Raw genomic sequence first — 21,807 nt, 5'->3', positions numbered from 1 at the left:
CATATTAGAAAAACTTCAGAATTCAATAAACCATCTACAGATTATTTCTTCTGTCCCTATCTGAACACAACAGAATGGACATGGAATCTTCAAACTTTAAAAGGAGCATATTTATAAGTGAACATTATCCAGAAATAGTCCAAGGAAACACTAATACCATAACAAAATTTTCATAGTAATGAAAAACAGAAGTCTTCTGAGTTCTCTTGAGATCACAAATATATTTACTACTACTCTTTTAAAACAAGGGTGTTTGCCAAGCTAATGTATAGGTATTCACATCTGAAATGAATTAAAAGGAAGGGAAAAATAAGATTTACTGTAAGGGTGAATAAGCTGACAAAACTAAGCTACAATTAAATAACAAAGGCTTCGTAAGTGTCTGGGGGTACCAAGGTCATAATACTCATAACCATCCAATAGGAAATTTAAGTAAATGGAATTCACTCAGTATCTTCTGCTCTTCTGAATTCAGAAGCAAGGCCAAAGAACATAATACTTAATGAAAATCTTCTTAAGGGATGTACAAAGGAAAAAATTTTCCTATGTATTACTTGTACTTATACTCATTACAGGGAAACCAGACTATATGGTGAGGCACATACAACATGACTGAATTTAAATACACACATATACACATCATTTATTTTCTATGCCAAGGTCAGCAAAGTAACAATTTAATTTCCCATTATACTACAGCACTTGAATTTGTAATCAGAACTCTCACTGCTAATATATTTACAAAGTTCTGCTTACCTTTCTGTTTCCTTATGTTCTAACACAAAACACTTAGTATCACAGCAATTTACCACAAAATGAAGATGCTGTGAAAATCCTTCAGATTTGTAATTTACTTAGGCAAACTATTCAAATTACTTTTTATATCAGTATAAGATTAACAGGAAACTACAAAATGCTACATACTTCTGAATCTTATTAGAAATTACCCACCTTTAGTTTAGTCTAGAAAACTTGACTATAGCTTTTAAAACGTTGCAAAGTTTTCATGACCATAAGCTCGAGTATGTAATACAACTGAAATTTAGAGATATCTGAACGATAAACAGAAAATGGAAAAAACCCCTCTATATATTTAATGTCTCCATATTTTCTTACTTACTACATAAAATTGGAGAAGAGGGTGTTTGCAGTGTCAAAGTGGAGCCATCTTTCCTTGTGATATTAACTCGAAAAACCAATCTGGCACGAGTGCTCTTTTTCTTGGAACCAGCAATTCCTATTCTGGCTTCAACATCAGCATTCCTCAATTTCAATATCCCTACGCAGTCAACCCTAATACAGAAAAAAATATATTAATTGATATTTTCTGCTGTATAAATAGTAATATATTCTTAAACATTTTCTTTTTAAGTATAATTTGCTTCTTTATTAATTTTTGAATATGTAATATAATTATTCCAAATTTTTTAAAATAGAGAAGTATAAATTCTAAATAATCATAACTTCTCTGGTCAACTTTTTATTTATAATAATTATGGGAAAAAATAGTATAGAAATCACCATTTTAAAATCTGAACATAAGCTATGGTTTATAAGAGACACTTTTGCTTTAAAAAATTAAATTAAATTTAATTTCCTCTTCCTTTTTGTACCTAATTCAGATATTAAAATAAGGAACAGATTTTACTTGGAAAAAAACTAGCAACTATCTCCCCCCAAAATGAAACACTGTATAGCCATTAAAATGTACACTTTAAATAGTTAATGTTATGGGAAAATGCTCATAGTAAGTGAAGAGTAGGTTACAGAGCAGTGAGTAGATTATCATCTCATTTTATCAGAAAAAAGGATGAAAAAATAAATGTCAAAATTGTATTTAGTTCTATTAAGTTGGAAGTTGGCATTTGAGGAGTATGTTTTTAGCTTTTTATTATTACTATTTTTACTAATTTTAAAAATTTATTCTGTTTTCACCTTATAAGGAATAAGTACTATTTTTATAATCAGTAACTCTCTATCTTCCACCATATACATTTACTTTTATAATCTCAAAAGTTAAAAAAAATCTTTATTAAATATGTTTCAAAACTTCCCTTTTCCAACTTATTATTTCCCTCTTATTCAAAATAGCTTTAAAAAAAAAAACACCAAGTAAAGAAAAGTCTTTAGCTATCCAATACAAATAATTACAACAAGGTCTATCCCATATCAATATTTGCTGCTGTTAAGTTCATCTTTCAGATTAAAGGTTCTCAACAAAAGGGTTAAGGAAAAAATATTTTAATTTACATCCTTAACACTTGTAATATATTTCAGGAAATGAAAATGCGTTAACATGAAAAATAGGTAATCATAGGACATCATTTTTTTTTAAACACAGGAAAACAGAAGGTAAATTTAGACTAACAATATGCTTTTTCATTCCAAGACTGGTTAAAGACACCACGAATGATGTTGCAGTTTCTACTGCAAACACTACAAAAGTGGAATTTAGGAAAGCAAATCAAATTGGTTGTAATTTTAGTTTTTAATGTTAATATTATAAAACCAACATATAAGTCTATATTATTTTGCAAAAAGCCAGCATTCCACCTTGCTTTTATATCCTTGCTTTTCACTAGGGGAATTCTCTAGCAAAGGGCAAGAATTCATTTCCCCCATTACAATTCTGCCATAATCTATTCTTTTTATTTGCAATGCTTAAAACTAAAAATCTTTTATATTTACATTACAAACTAAAAACTTTTCCTTCTATTGCACCAGTGTAATGAACTAACAAAAAAATTTTTAGTAAGTACTCACGCCAATGTCATATTGTTGCTTGGATCAAGGCCAACTTCTATAACAGTAGTGCCTTCGATATCCACTTCTTTGCAGGGAGTTGTATTTCGCCCAGTTACCCTGCAGGCCTGATAAAATCCATGTGGTTTCACTCGACCAGAGTCATTGCCCACAAACACCTGCAACACCACTGGTTCATTATGGCCTTCCAGCTGGAATGAGATAACATGGAGCATAAACACTAATTAGCATTCCAAATAATCAAACTGTAAAAATCAAACACTTAAGGTCAAGTCTTATATCATTATATTTATAACTGGATTACAGTAAAGAAATAAGTCCTCCAGAAAAACAGAGGAAAAATGTTTTCATAAGGAGAATTAGCTATATTTTTCAAGAAAACTTTTAGTTCTGCAACAATCACATTTTAATTAAAATTTTAGATGTGTAATAAAAAATTATCATTTGTAATTAATTTTTACAATCAAATGAGAATGAATACACAATCCTTTGAAGTATTTATAAATTTGTGGACTGCCAAAGCATGTGGGTTACTCAGGATTTACCACCACCACTAACGGAAAATTCACTGAGCTGTGTTAGTGGCATCATCATCAAGTAAGAGTACACCTACTAAATTTTTACTCTGCGAAAGTTATTGGGTAGGAAAGCATTTGACCTTCAGCTATATAAATAATAGAGGAACGGGGCTTATTTTCATAGACTAGATGCATATATGCAACATTATAAAATCATGGGCCAGAACATTATGATATGAAAAACTGCTGGTTCAAACCAGGACCTATGGGTCATTTACAGGTCGCAATTAAATTACAGTTTGTATGCTGACAAATAAATAAATTGGGTTCTTGATAAGGTTTATAGTTAAACATTGAAGCTGCTAATACAGAACATAGAAAATCACAAAATAACTTGTACAATGCACATCAAAGTGCTTAAAAATAACTCATGAATGTTTTTTATTCAAGAATAGCTGTATCTCAGTATCTATGGTATCATAATGAGTCAAATAACCAGGCAAATAAGCAGTCTACCCAAGCTGTAAGTCAGCAGTACCACAGAACAGTGTCTGACACATAGAAGGGTACCATATCTGTTGAATGAGTGAATAAATAAACTTTTAATATCAGGCAATTCATCCCTTATTACAGGCAATTAATCTAACAATACTTCTATAGACAAGTACTTAGATAAAACTTACTTAAAGCCAGAGCAGTTAGGTTAAAAATTTCAAACTATCAAAATGTCTGGCTAAACAAATATTTACATAAAGTGTAATTTAAATGTTTCACTTGCCTGTTACTTGTCCTCAGTTTGGGGGACTAAAGAAGGACTGGTGTGGTGAGCAGTAGAGGGGCAGAAATGATACTGTACATGTAACTATTAACCAACCTTATAATGGTCATGAGTAAGTTTCTTGATTTCAAGTTTCTGCCATTATTTCTTTCATGTATAAAAAGAAAGGCAGTTCAATGAAATGATGTTCAACTAAAACATTTACACGAACTGTATTTACAAAAATCTACCCTGTGACTAGCCAAAATTCCTCCCTGTTTAGTATTTTGCAAGGGGTAGGAACACTTGTTAAATATCCCCTACCCACTTTTATTTTGGTTTGTCTTCAAAGAGAGGAAGTCTTTATAATAAGGTAAGCCAGGTGCTGAAATTTAACTGCTCCTTCTTTTTCCTTTTAGTCTAAGTTCTGAAAAGCTAAAGACTCAATTGATACAATGGTAACCCACTCCAGTATTCTTGCCTGGAGAATCCCACGGACAGAGGAGCCTGGGGGGCAACAGTCCACGGGGTCGCAAAGAGTCGGACACGACTGAGCGACTTCACTTCACTTCACTTCAAACTGAAAACAAGTTACCTATCAACCAACTCTTTTCAGAGCTGAGTAGACCTGATTGCTTTCGACATCTCAAAAACCTTATTTTCCAAGTTCACAATAATTTCTACAATATTTATTTGGATTTTTAAAAAATATTTTTAAAATATAGGTTTGGAAAGAATGTAAAAGAGTTGCTACCAATGTCAAACATAAAGGGAAGATAGTTCATGATTGCCATATATTTTACTCGTTAGAGCACATTCTGTTTCCATTTCAACTAAAATTCAAATGACATCAAAGTAATAATATCTGGCTTATGATTCAGACTTTTACTTTAATTTCTAATATATACAGTGATTAGTTTTATTTTAGACAGCTTTTATTGGTTAAAAACAAAATAACTAATGAATAAAAGTGGATACAATTCTTCATTTACTGCTAAATAAAATAAAGTACCTTCACTGTAGGAAAGCCTTGCTGTGTTCTGTCCTTTACTGAGCCACGACTACCCTCAGTCAGGTACCGAGCTCTGTGCTGGGTCTCAGGTTGTACAACTATCTTCAGCTCCTTTCCCTCACTTTTAACAGGATACTGTCCACATAACATAGGACTCTTCTTTACTCCAGTTCCTTTTTGGTTTTCCAATGTCCTGAGAAATCAAAGCACAAAGTGGAAAAAGTATCAAAAAGTTTTCTACAAAAGTCATCCAAGATAAAGGAAGAAAGAGAACAGGCAATAACATTAAAAACAACTAATTACCTTACTGACAAAATAAATACAGCCTAAGGAATGATACATTCCATAAGCAAAGTATCTTTTAAAACTTTGTAATTAAAAACAATATGTGTGTGTGTGTGTATATATATATACACACACACACATTAAGTCACTTTGCTGTATAGCAGAGATTGGCACAACATTATAAATCAACTAAATACTTCAATTAAAAAAACTAAAAATTGAATGTTGTAATAAAGTTGGACAGGGAAGACAAAGAATGCATATGCATGACAAGAGGAAGGAAGACTGAATGCAATAAACCAAGCATAACAGGAAAGAGAACAGCTAATGTCACTGTAACCTTTCACATTGTACTTCAGTCAAAATAAAGTTTAAAAATTATATATATGTGTGAGTGTTATATAAAGTTACAAGAGTATCATTATCTTCTAATAGGTCTTGCAATGCAAAAGTAGGGGTAGCAAAAAGAAAAACAAAACATAAAAGGCCTTAATTTTTCAGAGTATTTTCATTTGTGATTAAATAAGTAAAGCCTTTAGCATATAAAAAATGTATAATCTGGGCTTTATAGATAGGCAATTTAACTTATTTTTTTAAGTTGGGTTTCCAGTGTTTACTGATGTATCATGCGTTTGCTATGCAGAATGTATGGTCGAAGAAATATTTCAAGTGGTGGTTAGGACTTCAGGTCAATACATTTAATCTGAAGTACTGTAAATATGTGATAAAAATAAACAGTAAACAATACTATAGTTTAAAAATTACCTATGTATATTTAAAAACAGAGTCAGGGCCTACAATGCTTTTGGCATGATTTTCCCAGTCCTAAAGTTTACACTCATATTGAAGATACAGGATCCAAGAGATGACTGTGGCCAAAATCCTGTCCAAAAGCAAACAGGTCCCAGGAGAAATATTATGACTTCAAACATAGGTGGCTAAGCAGCCTAAAACCTAGCTCCAATGTTTACCTCTCCATTTTCTTTCTTTTTTTTTAATAAAATTTTTTTAATATGTGGACTATTTTTAAACTCTATTGAATTTGTTACAATATTGCTTCTGTTTTATATTTTGGGTTTTTATTTTTTTGGCCTTGAGGCATGTGGGATCTTAGTTTCCTGACCAGGGATCAAACCTGCACTGCTTGCATTGTAAGGTGAAGTTTTAACCACTGGACTGTCAGGGAAGTCCCTACCTCTGTCATTTCTAATCAAATTGTTGCCTCAGTAGTCAATAATAAACAGGGAAATGCTACATTCTCAGTGGAATTTGGGACTGGGGTGAACGCATGGCTAGGAAAGGGATAGAAGAATGGAGGGAAGAAGGGATGCAAAGGAATGCAGTCAGACTGACTGAGAATAAGGGTTCTGAGGGGGAAGTACTTTGCTCAGTCATCTTCATATTCCTTTAAACCTTGCACAATTCCCAAAACAAAGGATGCTTAAAAAGTATTTGCTGATGAAGGCAAACTTGTTGATGAAGTTTGACACAATTAAGTCAAAGATTACCTGTATAAGTAATTTAAAAGGCCCCGGAAGAAAAAATTCTATAAACCAAAGTATGGACTCAAAGTCAAAACAAAGGGCAATAAATTCTATTTTTTCATTATTCTGGGTAGAAACTCAAATCTTTGCAGTGAATACAGTATTTTGCATATGAAATTCTATAGTGATACTATTTTTTAATCATTTGAAAAATCAAAGCAGGGACTCCTCTGGCAGTCCAGTGGTTAAGACTGTGCTCCCAGTGCAGGGGGTGAGGGTTTAATCCCTGGTTGGTGAACAAAGATCCCACAAGCTGCACAGTGTGGTCAAAAAAAATTTTTTTTAATTTAAAAATAAAAGCAAAAATATTCACTCAAACCATATAAAAACATCCCCAAATATGCACTGAAAGGGACTAAAAGAAATTAGTTGTATTGATTTACTAGATTATAGATGATTTCTTATCTATTTTTCTGCATTTTTCAAATGTTTGTAACTAATATCTATTAACTTGACAATGAAAAGTAGAAGACTTTTAGTCTGAAATATAAGGAAACTGTAGCACATCATTAATTTGGCAAGATATGGCTTTTGTATTCACTTATGCTAGCCAAAGCAATATTTATGAGGATAAATAAGATACTAAGCTTGATTATTTCACTAAAACATTTCGTTTGGGATGAAAACTATTAAGTTAATGAAGTATACACATTATGGTTTAAAGAACAACACAGGTAATCTGTTTCTGAAATGATACTTTTAAAAGCCCTTAAAACTAACTTTATTCTCTAGGTTTAAATGTAAAAATGGAATGCACACATATTTAGATATCAAGCTGTATAAAACAGAACATCAACTAATTATTAGAAAAGTATTCATTCAAATTACTAATTTTTACTGCATTATGGCTTAAGGAAAAAATAAGAAAATAGCAGCTATTTGTATGGGATTTTACTTTTAAATTAACTATCTAAAAAGAAAATCCACTATCTTGCCATATTCCATTCAGAAGTCTTAAAATGACACTTTAATTCCTTTGTGCTGCCCATCAGTCTGGTTGCCTGTCACAAAAATAATTTTTACTACAAAATGCCTAAAACAGTTTCACATATATCATATCTTAATTTCTAGGAATATCTAGAAGAGACACTGGGCTACTGATTCTCAGGATATTTAGGTGAAGAATTTAAGGAAAATATGGAATGCTTAAATAACTGAGTAGTTTTTTAAAAAGTTTTGTTTTCTTAGCAAATTCTTTCATTTAACATTTTAATTATACAAAATGCTATTTCTATCTTGAAGATAAATAAAAATTGCTGTACCAAAATATTTGAGAGTGTATTTTCTATAATGTAGCTTTATATAAATTGAAATTTTATGGCAAAATGTCTTTCATTTTCTAACATCTGTGAACTTTTTTTTTGAGATTCTCTTAACAATTGTTTCCAAAGATCTATTTTTTTTATATTTACATATGGTTTTATCCTTTCCTCAATATAGTTCTTATAAATTCAAAGTTTAAACTTCTTCCATCATTTTCATAGGCTAGTGTCAAATGTTTTTCCATTACCTAAGAAGCTGGACATTTCTTCTGCTGCTTGATGAGTTTCTGTTCCATGAATTATTTCATGAGAGATTTTGTCTTGACAAATGTTATTATACTTTCCCTGGGTAACCTCAAATCATTTCTAAGATATATCTATCATACAAAAGCAGAAGCAGAAAAGATGTGTCAAGATATCTTTTTAACAGCAACTGCAAATCATGTGTGTTGACTAACTGTTAAGTCAAAATTTTATTTGTTCTTCATCTGAACTTTAACATTTTTTCAGTATAAAAATGAAAATCTCTCTTATGGAACTTAAAAAAAAAACCCACTTCTCCACAGAAGCCCAAATAAACACATACCTGTATTTAACGACAGACATATATGTACCTTTTATATCTAAGCTACTATGTTTCAGAGCATTATTCTACAGGTCATAGTTCTACAAAATGTCCTATAATTGTTAGGACTCTGCTAACAGCAATACTTTTGTAAAGGGTATATAAACATTTTTTAGATAATTTCTTAACCTGAACTTTCTAAAAATGAAAAATACTTAAATGGGCATTTTTATTTAACTACATCACCCCAAAGGAGTAATGGGCATTTTTTATTTAACTTCATCACCCCAAAGGAGTTTTAGATCAGAGAAGAGAAGAGAGTAGTATAGAATAATCACTGCTTAAATGGTAGATATTACTTTTAAAATATACTGAGAAAATATTTAAGGACAAGTTTAAGAAACTAAAGATATTCTCTGTAACTCTCAATCAGATTTTTATCTAAAAATCCACCAATTATGTAATCAAATAATGAACCAATCAAAAGCATCTCCATCATATTCTGTGACAACCTAAACTTGTAGGAGATCCTGGTCAACTAAAAGACCATCCAAAAAAGTAATCTCTCAAGATCCAGTAAGTTAAACTTTATCAAACTACACTGAATATACTGTAGGAAAATGTAATCAGAAGTCTAGCAATTAAATGTTACAATGAAAGTATCAAAGGAATTAGAAAGTTAAGTCACAGGATTCTATACTTTAAGAAGTGAACATACTGTAATATAGCTACTGAAATATATTAAGTATGTGTTGTAAACTGGCAGAAATGAATTAAAACTCAAAATAGTTTTCTGATTCTGTTCTATTACACTTTAAATACATAACCCAGAATCATAGAAAAAAAGTGATATATTTATTTATAAAGAAATCCTAAACTGGCAAAATATATTAAACAAAAAGCTTAAAATAAATACATGAATCTAAATTGAGACTCAAACTATCAATTTAGTTTTTTGTTTTCATCAAATAAAAGGAAAATTATTTCATCAAATAAAAATGGAAATAAACTGAATTATATGGGGGAGACAATGTGAAAGATAAAACAAATCAGCCCTCTGTAAAAGTCTGTTTTAGCTAGAGCCATAACATTACTAGCTATCTCAATGAGTAAAAATATTTTAAAAATCTTTTAAAGTATACATTCATCTGAAATTTAAGTTATTTCTTAAACAGATTATTTTCATTTTCTACTACTTAATCATACCCTTACTAAGATACCTACTGGCAAAATCTGCTGGTATTTTATTATCTTCTTTTGTGAAACCTGATCATTTTAAGTTAAAATTTTCATGTCATATCAATGATAAAATTAGTATCTTTGCTTTAGATGCAAACTTGAGCTAAGCCTTTAAGAAAAATGAGGAATGACTTATTTTTTTGTTTTGCATAATGGTGAGAGAACTTTAAAAAAAATGTGAATACCAACCCATTTCCTGCTTTTGAGTTGCCTTTGTTGTCCGTGGTAAGCTGAGAAAGCACATAGTGAGGTGCTTTGGCACTGTCGGCATCAAATATATCCATATTAGATTCTTCACAATCTCGTCGTTTGACCCCCGGCCTCTGCTTTGGATTTCGTTTTCGTGATTTACGAGGTACCTCAGTGTTATCATTGTAGGAACTGGTGCTCATGTTACTGAAGTTGGAGGGGGAATCCTCCATCCACATACTGCAGCTCTGCTCAGATTCCAATCCACACCCCTCATCCTGGCAGGACATCCGACTGTTATCCAGCAAGTCCTCAGGTGGTGGTGAGATGTACAAGACTGTGTGCCTCTTCGGTGTTGATGGATGCTGCTGAACTGTGTTACTGGTTAACTGCTTTTCACTTACCCCTCGGTTACTTACCCCCAAGGCTGAGGAGCAGCTCTCAACTTGCATAGCCTTGCTGTCGGTGACTGAGGTAGAATAAATGGTAGGGCTGGAAGAGGTGGTAAAGGAGCTGCAAGCACCGCCCATGGAGGAAGAGGAGGGAGCTGAAGAAGCATCTGCAGTGTACAATTTAAGAGTAAATACACTATACATGTTTCAACCTACGCTGGCTAGCAGTCCCAATGAAAAGTGATTTGTGAACTGATTGTTTTCCCCATAATGAATAGTTGGAATTTGGTTAAGTTTTAGAATATAAATGCTTCAAGCAATACAAGGCCTAAAAAAGCACAATTTAAAAAAAATGCCAAAATAGCATTATTTTACTTGTTATAATTGATAGATTTTTAAAAATCTAATTTAATGTTTTAAGCTGTAAAGCAAGAATAAAGCTTTTATTGCCTCAGCTGGATATTTCTATTGAATTTTAATCATTTAAAATAATAAAAAAAAAAACCCAATATGAAATATATGCTTGTGGTCCACATTCAATGCCAATTAAATAATTCATTATAGAATTTGAAAAGTGGGACTGTGCTTAGCCACAAAATATTAAAATAAGTTTCTAACCTATGAAGCAGAGAACTACAGGTCATTTTTAATGCAGACACTCCCTGCTTCAGAGGCAAATCCTGGAATAAAAATATGAGAAAATAAATGAGAAAAGAGCTGCTGATTATTCCAGATATCAATTATAAAATGAGAAGTAAATAGAAAAAATATATAATCAACTGAATTGAAGGCAAAATGGAACTGGTACCGTAACTATGATTATTTTAAAATCTAGAAGAATAAAAATGAAAAAGGTCTGATTTGGAACAGGCTGGGCTGCAGAAGATAAGCAAGTTAACTACAGAGGGTCTCCAGAAGTTAGAAGTGGCAGTTCAAAACCATGATCTCTAATAATACCATCCTTTGTGGCAGAATGAAAAACAGAGGAAAGACTTATTTATGGATAGATTTTTCTTGTAAAGTACTTGATTAGACATTCAGCACTTGGTTACCACTGTCCATTTACTCTCTCTTTAAAAGGTCTACTTGATTTTAACTGCTAAGAGAATTTCTTCAAGTGAGTAAACAGTACATTTTATTGACTGAAGTCTAATGAAAAAGAGTTGAACAGAAAAATAAAATCTCTGGAGAGAATCAGAATTATTAATAGTTCTTACAAGAAGGTTTTTCATAAAATCATTTCCCTTCCCTATGCCTAACCGAAAAAGTCGAAAGTAGATCTTTTCAAAATGTGTGGCCACTAGCACATCAGTTCATTGAAAAATACAACTACTAAACCCTTTAACAACATAATCTATGGAAACACACTTATGTTACAGTTGGGAGATATCAGTCCTATACAATTTTATCTTGTATAAGATACAGAAGGGTTTATAATCATAAACATATACAAAAATGAAAATAGGCAACATGTGACAACTAAAAGTGTTTAAATTGAAATTAATTTTTATCTATAGCATGTATGCTACTGTTTTAAAGTGGCATGATAAAATTTAAAACTGTGATGTGCAGTTACTAGAATTGCAACATCCACATTAATTATGTAAAGAATGAAATGTAAGAATGCCAATGTTTAGATAATCAAAAGCCAAGTGCCAAAGATCTACTTTTAAATTGAAAAAATGCACCAAAACACTCAAATCACTGAAAGAACTAAATTCACCCACAATTTTTCACTGCTGTCAAGGCTGAAGAATACTGTTACTAATATTAGCCATAAATAATGTAATCTACATAATGCCACATGGAAAGATTTTTCTCAACTACCATGAGTTAAGGCACTTAAAGCAATTAGATGATACCAGTTCCATTTTCCAGTTTGTATCCTTGTCAAATGCAGTAGTTGAAATTGGAAAAATTCAGTCACTTTAAACTGCATTCCAATTTAAATAAAAAATTTATCAATTTTGTATCATGCATTAATGCAATGTTTTCTTAGTAAACAAATATTTTAAAAGATTTGTAAAAACTACAAAATTCTAGATACTAATGTCAGTGACAGTTTAGGAGCTGATTTGTAGCCACTTTGGGTTTAAATAACAAGGTTTTCCTTATTTTTTTGGAAAATATGACAGAATTCATTTTAGAAAAGATAAAAAAAAGTATCATGTCTAACATTCCTCCATCTGTTCCAACTATTGGCAAAAAAGAAACTACATGTTGTTGTATGTATGAGCCTGTGTTCATCATTTTCAGAGAAATACAAGTATGCAGCATGCAGTATTTGCAGTGGCACACGCAACGCATACAGCATGAATGCTGTGAACTTGTATTTCTAAGAAAACATTTTTTCCCACCCACTCTTTGAATCTAGGTACCACACAAATGAGAACGCAGAATACGAATATCTCAGGGATCCCTGTCCATGAAAGACAGAAAGTTAGGTAAAATGTAATCATGAACTCAAAAGTAAGTTATGATATTTATGAATTTAATATGCAAGATATAATCTAGCATTGCTCTTTAAAAGCATGCGTGATTAAATCTTGTAAGTCTTATTTAAAAATCATGGTTATAAAACCCAATTGATATACCTGTACATAAATATCTGTTCTGGGACAGGTATGCCAAACTGTGATATCATACCCTACAGAAGTTAAAATATTCTCTATATTTTCCATGGACATCTAACACACATTTTGAATATTATACCTGCAGTTTGCTGGATATACTTATTAAATTAAAAAGTTTATGAGCACAATACTATTAAAGCTGAAAACATAAACTGTCAAAAGACAGTAGCAAACATCCTTTAATTTTTTAAATTATTTTTTAAAGGTTACCTCAGTTCGATCCTAAATTACTAAAGTTCTACTTATTTTAAGAACATAATGAAGACAATTTTTTGAACTATAAAACTCTTCACAATAGTATCATTGCTTCTCTGATGCTGATGAAGATGGTGTATAAAACCCTTCACAAAAGCATGTTACATTTTGGTTAGGAAAACATCACCTAAGTGCATTAATAATGCCAGGTGAGGTGGTAAAGTAAGGGATACGAACTGTGGGCCCCTAGAAAGCATGGACAACATCCTTCTCATCTTAGACTCCCCAGACACGTAACATACTATGACTTTCATGTAGTAAAAATTCTACTTTTTAATTAAATTGATTTATGGGAAGGTCAGTATTTCCTATGTACGCTGAGTTACATTAAACTGGTAAATAAATGTACCGATGTGTTAATAACAGACACATATCAGGTTTAAAAAAAAAAGATTTAATACTCAAAATGCTTAGACTGTATCTTACTATAGCAACATTATCTGCTAGAGGGAAAGTTTGGAAGTAACTTAAAAGAGTTTAGAGGTAACTTACCTACTATTTCTACAAAAATGTGCTAAGAATCTTCTTTCTTAAAACTCAGATATAAGTCAAGTGACTTACTTCCATGCATGCATGCTCAGTCATGTATGACTCTTTGCAACCCTATGGACTGTAGCCTGTCAGGGTCTCTGTCTATGGAATTTCTCAGGCAAGAATACTGGAGTGGGTTGCCATTTCCTCCTCCAGGGGCTCTTCCTGACCCAGGGATTGAACCCACATCTGCTGCAGGTGGATTCTTTACCACTGAGCCACCTGGGAAGCCCCTACATACTTGTGTATTGATCCATAAATTTACTAAAAAATTTAGCAAATTCTTAATATTATCTATTAAAAATAAATGCATAAAATAATAGCAAGAAAATTTTAGATTTCAAATCTGTGGATGAAGAGCCAAGGATACAGAATGCCAACTGTAAAGTAATACATGGATTTTTGACTGTGCTAAGGGACAGCACCCCTACTCACTTCAACCCTCTGTCATTCAAGGGTCAACTGTATTATTAATTTGTTTGGAAAGATGAAAATGGAGTTTTAAATGATACTACATAGAGAAACCTATGTATATTTTACACAGTTTGCTTTAAATTACATTTTAAAATTGCAAACTATTAGTTCTAGATTTGTAAACAATAAATTAAATTATCACATCATTTCAGTGCTTTAAATACTATAAAAAAGAGATGATACTTTGTGGACCTAACTAAACTTTTTATAGAAAGCTATGAAACTAGAAACATTCTTTAAAGACCTCAAAAGAAACAAATACCTTTCACTGATTTTAAAAAATATAACAGAAATGACATTTAACTAAGCTTCCAAGATAAAAATGTGGTCCCTAGTACTTAAATATGTACTCATATTTTATAACTTTTTAACATCAGTGCAAAATCAGTTGAGTTTCCTTAAAAAAAAAAAAAGCCATAAAAATTTACAAGTGTGCTAAGTGAACCAATAGTGGAACGGGAAGGAGTAAACAAGACTCTTCAGAAAATAGTAATAAAAAACAACACAGGTTATCTGGAAACCACTTCTGGTCTAAAACACTTACTGTTCAGCCTAAGTTATTCTTTTTAAGTATTTCATTTTTCTTACTGGTAACAATGACTTCAAATCTAAACATTTTGTTTGATAAAAGTCACCAGATATAAGAACATATTTTCAGATCAAAGAAGAAAGATATTGACAGAAAAAATTTTATAAGGCCAACATTCATGTTGCCAAGGGACTGAAAAATCTAGAACACACAAAGTGGCTGCAAACCTGCTTTGTCAACACCTTACATGCCAACCTTCGTTTTCTACTTTTCTTCTTCTTCTTCTTAAAATATTAACGTAAAGTATAAAACTTTACATAAAGCTTTAGTTTCAATCAGTATCAATACACTATTTAGAAACAAAAAAAGAAAGGAAGGAAGGAAGAAAGAAAGAAAGAAAAAAAGACTTATGAAGAAGTCTGAAAACGAGACCGACCTATACCCTGGGTGAGATTGGATGGGTTAAGTGTCTCTGGCACTATTTGTCTTCACTATTGACAGACACTGTCACACAACCCACCACACGATGCCTGTCTCTGAATGGCGAAGCTAGAATGCAAGTTAAGTGTATTAATAGAAAAAACAACTAGCATCCCAGCATATAAAATAAGCAATCCAGATTACTTTACCAAAAAAACAAAAATAAAAACAAAACAGAAAAAAAAAACCAAAACCCCAAAATTGTAGTGTCTATCATTTAATTTACATGTTTAAAACAGTTTCAATTTCTCATTTGTACTTTTCCCACCCAACATAAATTTATGTTACAATAAGCAATGTTTTAAAACAAACTTTAAAAAATTAAATTAACACCCAAATAAATGCATATGGGAAAATTTCTTATTCAAAATTTTTGTTAACTCATATTCACCAATTTGCTCTTTTGTTTACTAATGCAATCTAATCCATAAGCCAGAATGCTTTAAGTGTTTTTAAACAGTTCCCTTAACCAAATTTCCTTAAAGAGCAGAAAATGTTGTGTTCTGACAAATACATAAAAGCAGAAAAAAAAAAACAACTGCATTTTACAGCAAAAGAGTATTTTCATTACTCAGGCCAGCTTCCAAACACTTCTTCATACCCCTCCCCTACGAAGTTACTAATGTACATTAAAAAAAAATTTTGCTTGTGCCACACACCATGTGGAATCTTAGTTCCAATCTAGGGATCGAACCCATGTCTCTGCATTGGAAGCTTGGCGTCTTACCACTGAACTGCCAGATAAGTTCTCATTTATACTTTTAAATTAGATATGCTACTGTGCATAAAATGCTTTATCCCAGTGGCTCTGTTTTGTAAAAAATTAGCTCTACTGCTGAAACTGAAAGGTTTGTTACTGATTTATTACAGACCATCCTTTTCTCCTCCAGTTCATTAAATTGCCAGTCAGAATTCTAATACTATACAATAACTACTCTCCCACTTTTAATCTAAATTCTCCTAAAATAATTATTTTTACCTTGTCTGAGTGCCATTAATAAATATATTCACATAATATTTATTAAATAATCTTTATTGAAAAATAAAATGCTTACAACATTTGCAAGTGTCCTGACACTTAGAGCAATGTTTTTAAAATATGTACTTTGTCCTATTCAATCCTAAGTATATAAGCACAGGGTAAAACAGGTACTAAGTACACATTATACAATTTGTTTTTTACATCTTCTAGGAAGAGACAGATGCCTTCTGTCATCCAGTGATTTAAATAGTACTAGGTCGGACACGACTGAGCGACTTCAGTTTCACTTTTCTCTTTCATGCATTGGAGAAGGCAATGGCACCCCACTCCAGTACTCTTGCCTGGAAAATCCCATGGACAGAGGAGCCTGGTGGGCTGCCGTCTATGGGGTCGCACAGAGTCGGACACGACTGAAGTGACTTAGCAGTAGCAGGTAGCATCAATAGTTGATATTATCCTCACCCTTAAATAATTTTAACACAATAGGGAATAACTGTACTAGCTGACAACTGTATTTGTTGTTGTCAAAGACCCCAGGAAGAATAGGTTTAAAAAAAAAATAGACAGCAATCATACTACCTGAAAGGTAATGTTTACTTGAAGACAAAAAGAGAGATTACCACCACATTAATTTAAGGACTGGAGAGAAAAAGCAGTTCTGAGGGATGCTATTTGAAGGTCACTTCAATGCTTTATCATATAATACATTTTAAAATAATTTAGATTAAATAATAAAAGCACTCCTGCCAACACCAGTCCAATGTCTTTACACTTCTTTTTTTAGAAGTGACAAAAAAAGGAAAAGAAACTCAAGTGTTTAGAATGGTTTTATACCTGGATCTGGATTAGAGTGTACATGAGATCCAACTGTAGATAAAACGTCTAGACAAAAACCAAAAGCAACAAATTGCTCTACTAAAAAGTTGTGGTAATCGATCACCCAACTTTATCATTTAATTTTTTAAAAAGTGGGAAGAGCATTCTAGGAAGAATATTTAATCAGTCAAATTTGCATAATCATCTCACTGGGAAATGTCTGTTCTCCCTATGATGCATCATCCTTCATCCATGTTTTTTGATTTACAAAGGTTCCTAGTGAGACAGTGTCAACATTAAAGACTTGAGAGAGTGTCAACATTAAAGACTAACTCAGAGAGAAAATCCCACGGCCCATGTGTTGTCTGATACACAAAACTCCAAAATAATGTAAAAAACAGAGTGAGAATGGAAAGAAAGAAGCAAAACAATGCTTAAAAACTTCTTTTTATAAAAATAAGATCTATTTTTAAAAACCTTACTAACAAATGAAAGGAGAAATCCATGTGGGAGGGAGGTCAATGTTCATCCAAACATTATTAATCATCAAGCAACATTAAGTATCTATCTTCTTAATAGCCTTAAAAAAGTTGTCATTACTGTCCAGTTACAGGGGTAATAAGAAAAATTTGCTTAATTTCCACAAGATTCTGTCTATATGACAGAAATGATAAGATAGCAATCAGATTCATATTAGTTCTTTATGATTCCAAAGCTCAAGCTGATTTTACCGTACTTCACATATAGGAAAGAAAAATAACGTCACAAATAGGTGAAGTCTCTTGTTATATTCTACCCTTATCAATTCCCCTCACTGTAGTACAGTTGGCTTGTCTTTATATAACTTAATTACTATTATTTATATAACTAATTATTATAAAACAGTTATGGTAATACCTTTTGCTTATTATCAATCTTATCGGTAACATAAAAAAGTAAGCTTACTTCTGTACATTAACTTATTAATGTGAAATTCTACAAAACACAGGGAAAAAAGAAACTGTGTCTATTTGATATATGTATTTTGTTTATGAATATTTGAGGATCTGTGCAGTTTCAAAATGCTATTTCTAAAACTCGGATGACACAAAAATGTGCTTATTGTATCAGAAAATAAATAAATCACAATATTTATAAAAGCTGCTAAAAATTAAGAGGACAAAAAAGGTAAATATTTAGGGAAAAAATCATTAAAATAAGCCATGTGTACTTTTTGTCAATGAAAATTTACAATATGGACAGTCTCCCAAATTGGTAATTGTTTCTGAATTAACCATTACGGTTTAAGTCTGCTGATGCTTTTTTCACTCTAATAATGCAGATGTTAGTAAACATCTATACATAGGTCCATACACAGATATTTCGGTACGTATAAATGTATGTATTTATATGGAATTTTAAAAGACAGAATGAGGAGTAGTTTTAAAACCTACATGGCAACATGTTTGTAACTGACTTCCTTTTGGAAATGGCCCAGTTTTCTAAGAAAAGTAGAAATTGATCATATGGAATAACCAAGATCAATTCACCTTTCAGTTTACAACAATATCTAAACAAAGCTGTTATTTAAGAAAAATACCTGCCATATCTCTTTAAAACCCCTAAATTCTAATGTGACTGTTTTAGTTCTTCTTAGTAATTCTTACTAATATATTTTACTGTCTTATAACCTACACTATGGGGAGCTTCCCTGGTGGCTCAGAGGTTAAAGCGTTTGCCTGCAATGCGGGAGACCAGGGTTCGATCCCTGGGTCGGGAAGATTCCCCTGGAGAAGGAAATGGTAACTCACTCCAGTATTCTTGCCTGGAGATTCCCATGGACGGAAGACTGTAGGATACAGTCCACAGGGTCACAAAGAGTCGGACATGACAAAGAAACAACAAAAAAAACTCCTTTCACAACTTGCATTTTTTATCTACTCCTTGAACAACTCCTTATTTTGCCAAAATAATAATTTCATATGGATAACTTTCTGTTAGAAAAATGGCCTCTGTCTTAATTACCAAAAACCTACAGTATCTTCAGGAAGTCTGTACTTTAAAACTTTTATATATTCACATATTGAATCTCAAACTACTAAGAAACTTTCTAGTGGGATAAAAACAGATGTTTTTAAAAAATGGTTTAAAATACAAATTCCAGACTGCTGATATTCAACTATACCTCCAGTCTGTGACACCTGGCCCTCTGGAGAGGGGAGACATTGTGAGGAAGGAAGCCCTCTTTCCCCTACTCCCAATCCAGGGTCTTACCAAACTAAAGATAATATAAATGACAGTATTAAAAGTGTGTATAGTGTAGAGACAGAAAAGGAGGTTTCAGAGACATTCTTTCCCCCAATATTCTGGATTGTGGATTAGCAGCATCATGTTTACTCAATCCTTCAATAATACGTAAAGGGAAAAAATATAGCTTGGCGAATCTGAGGAACACATTTTTAATAATAATTTAAAATGTACATGAATATCTATATGCCCAGTCTCTAATTTTAAAATTTAAATTGATTCAGAATTTGTGAAACACAAACCTTTATGGCAGAACTAGAAGTCTGTTCCCACCAGGCCCTCATATCTGATAGCAGCCAATCCAGCTCCTTCAAAACTCTGAAGAATTAACTACATCAAGAGTCATCATTTTTATGCATTTCATATTAAAACAGCAAATGCTATAGATTAAAAAATAAATCACAAAAGTCTAAATTAATGTTTCTTTCCCTAAATATCTAGTCTTTTGGCCAGGAAACACTGAGTAACTGGTAATTTACTCCAAAACTCTTTTTGACATTTATGTCGCTAAGGATATTAATATGCCAAATTTTTAAAAAGCAACTCTAAATATACATACTAACTGAACTCCCTACAATAATTATTCTGCAATTTAAACTCTCTTACCTATGTTATATGATGAGGACTCTACCAATAAGACACTAGAATTCTACAATGAGTCTATGTTGGTTAAAAGTAAATATGTATAAAAAAAAATGGGTTTTAAATCACAGAAACTTTCTGTGTGTGAATATATGAAAATTGTCAAGGTCACCTCCTTACTCTTCACAATCTTACAATGTCAATAACTGCTTGATCTAATAAAAGACTATTACTTCAGAATATTTCCTTTAGTTAATTCTTACTGTCATGATTTTTCAACTCAAAGCCTTCATTCTAATTTATCTGGAGAGGATTATGGAGGGAGAAAGGGAGAGAGGGAGGAAGGATCAACATTCCATCAGTGACTCAAATTCAAAAACTTTCAATATTTATATATAAAAACTTCTAAAACTGAGTTTGGTATTATTTAAAAGGAAGTATTGTTCTTTTTCCAAATCTAGCTAACATTTTTCAGCTTTTAAAAGGAACTGGATCTACTGTCAACAGATGTTAAAAAGCACAGAAGAAACAGACTTTTAGTTCTATACAGATTCAAAATGGCTTAAAAAAAAAATCTCAAAAGATACAAAAGAAATCAGTTAGTCAATTTCTACCTGTGGATTTAAAGTGAAATATTTCATTTAAAATTTTTAAAAATATTTTATTATCTGATACTATTTTAAAACTACATACTTATATTCCAGAAAAAAATATTCAGTGCATATAAAATGAAACCAGGTCATCTTTACAATTCAATTACTAAAAAGTTCACAATTAAATCCACAGAATCTGTTAGAAAATGTCTGGCAACACATGAACAGTGAGCAGGGCTGGTATGTTTCTTGGCCATGGTTAAAGTTTTCCTGCCCTCAACCAGGAAGGCTGCAGATTACACTGTACGGCTCAGGGGAAATATTGGTACACAAAGTGACTGGACTTAGGTTAATGCAAATAAGAAAAATACCCAAAGTTCTACTTCAGTACCAATATCCTCATTTAAACCACAACCTTCCACTTCACTGTTCTCTTTGAAACAGAAATAATTTACTGAGAACAATCCTCTGATGGATTTTAAGTACCATTTTAAAAGATGAAAAGTATCATATTGGGCAAGAAACCTCTAATTAGTAAGAGACAGATAAAGCTTCAGAGTATGTACATATAATTTTCTAACTTTTTTTAAAAAGCCAAACACACTTAGTAATCTGCAAACCCAACTAAAAAAAGAATTACAGTTGGGCAATATAGTATTATTGAAAGCATTCTTATTATTTATCATAATCAAGACATTTTCCTATTAATTTATCTGTCAATCTTTTCTTTTAATTCAGTAAAAATTTGAACCAATTTAAAGTGTATGATTTGAGAGCTGATTAAAAATAAACTTGATAAATTTCAAACACTACTTTCCATACTTTTTCACTGATATAAAAAAGTATCTTTATATAAACATTACATTCAAATCTTCCATTACTTTTGATTAAATTTAAAATAAGTGCAGGGTCACACATGTTTTTAAATGTAGGGAAAAGATTATAGTAACACGCAACAAACCAAAAAAACACTTGGTGCTTGAGTCCTTTTTCAGATTACACGAAATAAAACATTTTCCCTTTGGAGCAAACTTTCAAAAATAACTCTTTTATAGACTCAAATGTAATTTTCTATCCACAGCTTGCTATTCAATAACTTTATTATGTGCAGTCAACCAAA

General features: G+C 31.8%; 1 protein-coding gene across 8 annotated transcripts in view; it reads right to left on the bottom strand.

Moving 5' to 3' along the window:
* NFAT5 (nuclear factor of activated T cells 5) overlaps positions 1 to 21,807 on the bottom strand; it is a 108,136-nt gene that overhangs the window by 27,336 nt on the left and 58,993 nt on the right. For 4 of the 8 annotated variants that reach the window (XM_069550235.1, XM_069550236.1, XM_069550233.1 and 1 more), the window contains 4 exons: positions 10,135 to 10,693; positions 5,051 to 5,243; positions 2,764 to 2,954; positions 1,121 to 1,293 (listed from right to left, as the gene is read on the bottom strand). In XM_069550235.1, the coding sequence (XP_069406336.1) occupies positions 1,121 to 1,293; positions 2,764 to 2,954; positions 5,051 to 5,243; positions 10,135 to 10,693 (1,116 nt within the window). Of the gene's footprint in view, positions 1 to 1,120; positions 1,294 to 2,763; positions 2,955 to 5,050; positions 5,244 to 10,134; positions 10,694 to 11,144; positions 11,207 to 15,384; positions 15,498 to 21,807 lie in introns of all 8 variants that reach the window. The other 4 variants (XM_069550239.1, XM_069550240.1, XM_069550237.1 and 1 more) reach the window with 2 other exon arrangements.

The sequence above is a fragment of the Ovis canadensis genome, chromosome 14, assembly GCF_042477335.2.
Source record: "Ovis canadensis isolate MfBH-ARS-UI-01 breed Bighorn chromosome 14, ARS-UI_OviCan_v2, whole genome shotgun sequence".
NCBI classification, from domain to species: Eukaryota; Metazoa; Chordata; class Mammalia; order Artiodactyla; family Bovidae; genus Ovis; species Ovis canadensis.
Note: the sequence above shows the minus strand (reverse complement) of the source record. Positions and strands in the feature narration are given on the sequence as shown.